The 8,120-nt window shown below is 42.2% G+C and overlaps 2 protein-coding genes across 2 annotated transcripts; both read right to left on the bottom strand.

Annotated features, from left to right (window-relative positions):
* Window positions 1-334: 334 nt before the first annotated feature.
* ntpcr (nucleoside-triphosphatase, cancer-related) lies at window positions 335-3,769 on the bottom strand. Its single transcript, XM_061087470.1, has 5 exons — window positions 3,687-3,769; window positions 2,563-2,725; window positions 2,369-2,471; window positions 1,575-1,784; window positions 335-1,061 (listed from the first exon to the last, which is right to left on the bottom strand). Exons 1-5 carry the CDS (start codon window positions 3,718-3,720, stop codon window positions 984-986), a joined length of 588 nt encoding a protein of 195 aa, XP_060943453.1. The 5' UTR covers window positions 3,721-3,769; the 3' UTR covers window positions 335-983.
* A 1,036-nt stretch (window positions 3,770-4,805) lies between these two features.
* map10 (microtubule associated protein 10) lies at window positions 4,806-7,270 on the bottom strand. The gene has a single exon (XM_061086671.1). It carries the CDS (start codon window positions 7,268-7,270, stop codon window positions 4,820-4,822), a length of 2,451 nt encoding a protein of 816 aa, XP_060942654.1. The 3' UTR covers window positions 4,806-4,819.
* Window positions 7,271-8,120: the final 850 nt, after the last annotated feature.

Genomic DNA, 8,120 nt, shown 5'->3' on the forward strand with positions numbered 1-8,120 from the left:
GGCCGTATCACTGTAAAAGCCCTTCAGAGAGCTCTTTTGTGTTGTACCGTCAGTGTAAACCCTTCACAGAGGCTCCCTGACAGCTCTAAAACCCTGTATTCTGTTCTACTGTTTATCCTTTACTGTAAGCTGCCGGCGCGTGGATAGAGATTCCATTATCTCCCGGGACGAAGCCGAAAATCCTCGAGACAAAAGACAAAACATATTTATTTCTGCAGCTAATGAAAAGCGTGAAGATTATCAACAGTATAAAAACATTCACATCCGCTCGACAAATGACAGTGTTGTTTGACTATAAGAAATGAAACCACGTCCTTGTTAGAAGACAGTAACTGTTTATTTATCAATTTCCTTGTCCATGCTAGTGGATGAATAAACCATGAAAGGGTACAAGACACAGTCGTACCATTAAATACTGATTGACTTTCAAAGAGCGCATCCTCAGGTTGACTAGACCCACGAGGGAGGCTGGCATGAAGAAATAATGGATGAACTGCGGCGCTGCTTTGTTTGCTCAGAGAGAAAACTAGCACTGCTCGTCCTAATGAACAAATTAATATCACACACTCAAAACCAGAAATGCCTGCAGTAGTCTCCATAAATTAGAAATAAAAATGAAATAAAACCCAGTTGTTTTGAGGACTAAGCCGTCTTTGACTCTGCTCGTGGTTTACACTCTTACACACAGAACAATTGCCCGCACTGTGCTCCAGCTCACAATCAATTATTCAGCATGCAATCCATTTTGGGGGCTGTATGAGGATGGAGGGAAAAAAATGAATTGTGTACATAAATGCATGCATGTGACACTCTAACTCTTTTAGCGGCTCTTCGGGTTAGGTCACAACCCTGTTATGAGTTGCGTGTAGTGGAGCCGCTGAATGGTCTGGCTGCGTGTGCTGTATACGCACTGACACAAATAAAAACTTGTTGTCAGCACAAAATAAAGCACAACGCAAAGTGCAGGGTTGTGATTCGTCACATTAGGCTGCATGTTTTAAACATTCTTGTAGTGCTGCTAAAATGTCCGGCAGGATAGCGTTTCTGTTCTCCTTAGACACCTGAGTGGGGAGAGGACAGAGATGAGCAGAAGTCATGACTCATGTATGTGGTCTGCAGATCATGTAAAATCACATTTTGTACTGTGGGATCAAAGCCTAATAGAATACAATGTCCTCTTTAAGATTATCCAACCAGATGAAATAACTGACCACTGAGATAAAACTGTATTCACACTGTCTGGTTACCTTGTATAATATGATAACTGCCCCCGCATAGTGAGGATTTTTGCATGACAATATCCATAACTGAGTCTTCCGTGATTAATCATTTTGACATTTGAGACCACCCTTTGTTGTTGAATCAGTCACGCATGATTTAGAGTTAATCCTGCTATCCGAGAGAGGGATAATGCAGGGCATGCCCCTTCTGCGTTGGTGAGCAGACTGACTGCCCTCCTAAGGCCAAGTGGGTGCAGCGAGAACAGTGTGCAATAGCTAGTGTGGGACTTATAAGCTCCTATACTGACCTAAATATATTTTCTTTACAGTGAGGACGCTGTTATTTGTACTCACGGCAAAGACCTTGACATCTCCCCGGCTCCGCACCTCTTCCACCAGACCCAGCGGTTTACCCTTGGGGACGGGGATGGTGCCCAGGATGGTGCAGGAGGAGCTTTCTAAAGTCTGTCTCACTGCTCTGATGAACGACTGGCTGAAAAGCTCCATTTTGCCAATTTCGTCAATGATGAACACCTTCCTGCTGCCCCCATCTGCCGCCCCGACCTGCACACGAGAGATGTTAATGTTAGCATTATGCAAGCAGCGCTGACAGTCGGGGCAGAGATTTAGTGTTAATCACATTCTGGAGATAAAAAGGAAGGTCAGTTTGGACATCTTTTAATAAAAAAGATAAGATGTGCTCCCCTCGGTGGCCGTGTGTCTAATCTAATGTCATCATATTTAAGTGAATCTCACTGACTGACAGGATGACTCTGACAGTTGTTGCATTTTACATGTAATGGTTGAGCAGTGCTTTAAGTGAGATGAAAGGGGAACACGTGCCGCCAGGACACAGACACCTTCCTTTACATTGCATATGTAGGAACCTCTCCGGGCTCATTTACATGCAGATTAATCACGGTCAGTGACAGCCAGACGGCACCGCTAACACTAAAAGTGTCACTCTGGAATTCATGTGTTTGCGAGCTTCCAATTATTCCATCAATTCTGAGAAAATCAAAGGTCTGATGATTCTTTAAGTGGGGGGGGGGGGGGCGGGGGCACGGGAGTGTTTAGCTCACTGTGATCTATTGATGAGGGTGAGTAAAAAAAGAAAAAAAAAAAAAAAGCACATATGGCCATCTTACATTTCTGAAGAGGGGGAGAGCCAGATTTTCAAATGAAGGCAAGTCGACCACATACTGCCCCACTGTGTACTCCCGTCCACCATGAGACGCAGCAGCTCCGTCTCTGTAAGTCGAGATGAAGTGAAGTATAGTCAAAACAAAGTGATGAAGGAGGGCAGATAGTGAGCTTCAGACAGGATCACAACCCCGGCTACCTGATTCTGGACAGGTGGCCCCTCTCCCCTGTCACGGTGACGACATCAAAGCCGACTCGGCGGCCTCCCTCCCTGACCTCCTCTGTGTAAAACCCCTCAACTCCCACGCCTGATGACACCAGAGCTTCACAGGCTTTCTGGACCAGAGTGGTTTTCCCCACACCTTCAATCAAGAACAAAGAGACGCAGGAAAACAACTGTGAAATCACCATTTCAAACTGGCATACACAGTGCTAAACAGTGGGAGCTGTTTAAATTATGCACTAGTAATGTTTACGCTTTCTTACGCCTTAATCAATTCTCTCGGTCAGTTATATACATAAATCTATGTATTGATTACCACATGGGTGTTCCAGGCACAGGCACATGGGTCAGAGAGGCTTGTGAGCACTAGGTTATAAAGCAACTGTAAATATTTCTTCTTTAAAATCTAGAGTTCTGATAAAGGACGATTCAAATTACCAAAAAGAGGCAAAAACAGACACCAAAACACAAAGGTGCATGAAATGATCACAAATATACACAAAGGAATCAAAAATAAAACGGCAAGTTATAAAAAATACACTAAAAGACCACAGTGAGACATAAAAGATCAAAAATAGTTTTAGGTATAACCACAAAAGGATGCAGACCAGAGACACAGGATCCTGTGTAGGCAGAGTGCGGCGCCTTCCACCTCTCTGTGCCCAGGGGCCCATTTTCTCATAATCGCTCTATGAACAGTTTATTAGGTTCAAAAGCAGACTGCTGCAGTTTACTGTAACAGCCGTGCAGTAAAATACATTTTACCATCATGACGCTTTATTATGTTCAGTCTGTCATTTATATCAGTGAGGGCAGAGAAAATAACTGAGACACCTCTGAACCACATAAAAATAATAAAAGTGGAATAAAATAGAGTTCATCAGCAACACAAACTACAGTCAGATCAACACCTGCACATTATAACATCCATGTTGCACATACATGAATTTATCTATGTGAGTATGACTGATTGAAAGCTGTGAAAATGCTGTTTAAATGGAACAACCTGTGTGAATAACACTACTGCACAGTTCGACAGCATCAGAATAAAAATAGTTCGAACTGGATCCTGGGTGAACACAGCGGATGTGGTGAGTTACCTGGAGCTCCTGTCAGGAACACGTGTCTGATCATATCTGTTTACACCGTCAACACGTTGCTGCTTCTGCTGCTGCACAGCTTCCGTATACATGGATGTCTGACGCATGCGCAGTTCGCACCAGACTCCGGCACTTTTATTTTGAAAAGCGTGACATGTTTGATTTCTTGGTGATTTGTGTGATTTAACCATAGACAGTATTTGACATACAAATTCAACATTGTTGACAAAAGAAACTATGAAACACTGTTAAACTACTGTCTAAAAATTGTTTAAATGTTTTTTTATACTTCGTAAATGAAAAAAGGTATATAAAAAAAGATTATGGTTGTTGAAACGTTTATTATTATGCATATTTCATTAAAAGTAAAATCCCTGTTTTTAAACACTTAACAGTTATATGTTTGTGGATTATTACAAATGCATTCATGTATCATCAGCACTTTTAAGTTTTACACGTTAACTATACATTTTTATGTCCTTTAAGATGCTGAGCAATAATGCATAGTATTTGGTATTATTAGTATTTTCTTTTAATCTTCTTTTAATATCTTAATCTTAAAAGTAACCAGTAATTATAACCATTAGATATTTGAAGCGGAGTTAAAAGGTAATTGAAGTGGAATATAATTATTTAGTATTTTCACCCAGTAAATCATTGTCATGGTTGAGTTTTTCCACTGCAACTCAACACTGTAAAAAGAAACTCTCAACACAACTGTATCATGCAAAAGACAACAAATCCGGTTTAAAACCAATGAAATAGCTTTATGCTTTGTTAATCAAATTATATTGGTGGAAACTTAAGTGGCCAGTACCCTGAGATCAGGAGCTGCTCTTAGAGAAGTCGGAGAGTTTCATTTTTTGATTATATTAAAAACTAAATCTTATCTGTAAAAGATTTCCATAAGCTGTGTGCATAGTGAGAGTTTCATATGTGTCTAACAGACTCATGTTCCAATGCTTTGTACAGATGTCCATTAGTCTCTATTTCCGCATAAAGGTTGTCTTTTTTTATTTAATCATCAATATCAACTTATTGAAAACATTTACATATTCATAAGATGAGTACAGGACAATACCATCTGTTTCACTTTTTCAAGAGAAATACTGTGTTTTTAAATGTGTGTTTCTTTACATTGTGTACCCAGGAAGTTTGTTGGCCACCAGCTCAGAGACGTGTTGATATTCTTTTCTAAAATCTAGAGATCCAAGCTCATCCTGCACTTCCTCTGCCACATGATGTTCAAAGGATGATGTTGATTCTACAGAGAATCCTCGGAGTGGACTGCTGTTCTTGGTCGACTTGCTCCTTTTCCATCTTGATGATACAAAACTCTCCGCATGGGAGCTCCTTTCCGCTCTGCTGCTCTCAGTCATCTGCTTTCTGGAGCATACGGTTCGCAGGGAAGCCGACCCGTCTCTGTCTCCATCATCGGAGGAGAGGCTGAGGACAGAGGCCTGGTTTCGAGGTTGAATGATGTGCGTGGCCTTCAGAGAGCTCTGTGGCGAGCTGGGAGCTTTGAGGGGCACAGGGACGACTGCTCTCCTCTGCACGGATTCAGAGCGCGAGTCAGGGTTGTAGATGTCGAGGCGGTCAGGAGACTTAGGGGTTTGGGCTCTAGAGGGCCCTGGGTCAGAAGAGTAGGCATCACTGGGTTCAAGACTATCAAAGTCATCAGGGTAGTCTGCGTCTTCATTTGCTTTATCGATGATGGCTCCTTCCTTGTGTCCTTCCCTGCTGGAGTCTGAAACTGACGACTTAGTGCTGCTGTGTCTGCTACTTCTTGAGGAATTACTTTTCTCTCTGTCTCGTTCGGACGGAGATCGATTTGACTCACTGTGATGCTTGCTCTGGTCTTTGCTTTGGCTACTCATACTGGGGATGTGAATCCACTTCAAGTCTCTCCTCTCCGAAAGAGAAGGTTCCTCTGACACCCTCAGAGGTTCTCTATCTTCCTTATCATGAACTTTCCAGTGCTGCTTTTTCTGTTGATGTATGGTTGAGTCCACCGAGATGCTTTGCATCATCGTCTCAATGTTTTCTTTGAAACTAAAGTTCTGATTTAATACTGATATCCTTTGAGTGGACTTCAATGCTTTCGGCTTTTCTTTGCTCATACTTGTCTGTTTTAAATTCTGCATTAATTCCACACATTCCCGATGTTTTTCTTTATGATGCGACACTTGCTTCAACCTCAGATTAAATGTTCTGGTGGTTCCATACACAAGCTTCTTCTTGGTAGGTTTACTGGAGCTTTTCCCCTCAATCAAAGCTTCTTCTCGATTGTCTTTCTTTTGTACAGAAGAAGGTGTAACTATTGGAGTAGAGCAGTTTCTCGGAGGATGTAAAAGTTTAAAACAGGGACTTGTCCCTTGTCTGTTTTTCTCCAAGGTTTTTCGTGGTGTGTCTCTGTGCTCAGCTGACAGCTCTGTGGATCCAGGCCTGTAAATCCACGCCAGATTGGGATGAATGGACATGGGTTGTTGTGGGTTCTGATTATTTAACTGTGACAGCTCAACTAGAAGAGCGTTAAGCAGAGGCAACTGTTGCAAAGTCTCCCCAAGGACATTAGGCCTCACAGTGCTTGTTTCTTGATTTCTTGATGCTTTTCCCTTAGATCTCACTCTCTGGTCCATCATCACAGAACTTAGAGCTTCCATCTCATTGTCAGATGTCTCAGAGCATGAATCCTCAAACGTAAAAGCATTTGAGTTTAGAGGGAAATGTTTGTAAACCCATCCTTCATTTTTGCTTTTTACAGAACTACTGTAGTAAAGATGCGGGGGGCAGAAAAGGCTTAAATCCTTCTCATAACAGTTTCCAGTTTCTTGGAGTGTTTGAGGAATTTGGGATCTTGGTTTGTCTTCAGTGGCAACACACACAACAACATCCTGCTTGTCCTTACAATTATTTGCACTCGCTGGGGCCGTGTTTGGGATGTTTCCGTCAGACTTGTCCAGTGTGGGTGAGTGGGCAAGACGCTGCGATTCTGTAGATATGTTTTCCTCCTCAATGCCTCCTTGTACGCTTCTGCTTTTAAGCCCTCTCCTGTCTGCAACATGTGGCAGTAAACTAGTCCCCAGACTTAGCAATTTATAACTCAGGGAAATCGACCCAGTTTTCTCCCCAGTGAGGCTGCACATACCAAAGAGCCCCCTTTCTCCGTGTGAGGAGGGAGCAGACACTCCGTGCTGGGCAACATCCTGCATGACTTTGTCCATCACTTTATCCAGCGATATGAGGGAGGAGCCAACTAGTCTGGGAATCTCCTCTTTCACGTCCAGCACCATGGCATACAGAGGGGTGCTAGACAGATGGCTGTGCAGCGAGTTCAGATTCATCAGAAAGAAACAAGACTTCCCTCTGTTGAATGGGTGATCTCCCCTCTCTGCACCCGGATGCTCACCGTCGCCATGGTGATGCTGGGGTTGATAAACGAGCAGCGTCGGGAAGTCCAGCAGCCTCAGCCCGAGAGCCAGCTCGTCAGAAACCTGAGCATCTTTATCGACTCGGATGTTTTCCACCCACAGTTCAAACGAGAACAGAATCTGGACAGTGTCATTCATTTGTCCTCCTGACATCCTGGAAGCTGGGGCAGCTCACTCAAAGCTAACTAAACACCTTAAGCTAATCCGAGTGGCTAAGCTTCGCTTCGGCTCCATGGAAACAAACAACCGTCGCCACTTTAATACGTCACACTACGCCCGCAGACACCTGGGAAATGCAGTTTTAGGTGTAATCCTTTGCTTGATCGTTTGGCTTCGAGAGGGATTTGAAATATTTTGTGTCTGTGCAGCCTTAAATCACTGTCCATATTCCCTACCCATACATAAAAGGTGCTGCTGGCTAAACCCAATATATAATCTGTAATTGGAGATTATATATATTTTATTTTATTCTTTAATGTTTTGTATTTTATTTATATAGTATGTGTGCAGTTATGCAATAAATGTACATATTTTTTTGATTCCCCTTACTACTAATGGGAGTCTATGGGAGCCTTCATCAAAGGAACGAGTGACAGTGTCAGTGGCCATAGATCACAGTTATCTTTGATCTTCAGCTATCGAAACCTTAGACAGTTTCAAAGGTGAAATATTTCACCTTTCTGAAACGGGCCAGTAAACCCTTCCAAGTTTATTTTGTTATATTTTGGGTCTGGTTTTCATAAAAGCCCTAGCTGCTTTCTACCACACCTCACTGGTATTTTGTATCATTTCATTGTATTTTGTATTTATTTACTGTGAAATAAACTTAACTAAATAAACTAACTAAAACCTACTTTTTGTGCTTTTAAAATGGAAACAGATTCCTGTCTTAAAACACATCTATCTCCTGCACTAGTAAAGCAGTGACCTCAGTGGTGCTTTTATATTTTAATAATGTATATTATTAATATACATTACGATTTTTTTCTTTACTTAATGATAT

This window comes from Limanda limanda, chromosome 15 (assembly GCF_963576545.1).
Source record: "Limanda limanda chromosome 15, fLimLim1.1, whole genome shotgun sequence".
Lineage (NCBI taxonomy): Eukaryota > Metazoa > Chordata > Actinopteri > Pleuronectiformes > Pleuronectidae > Limanda > Limanda limanda.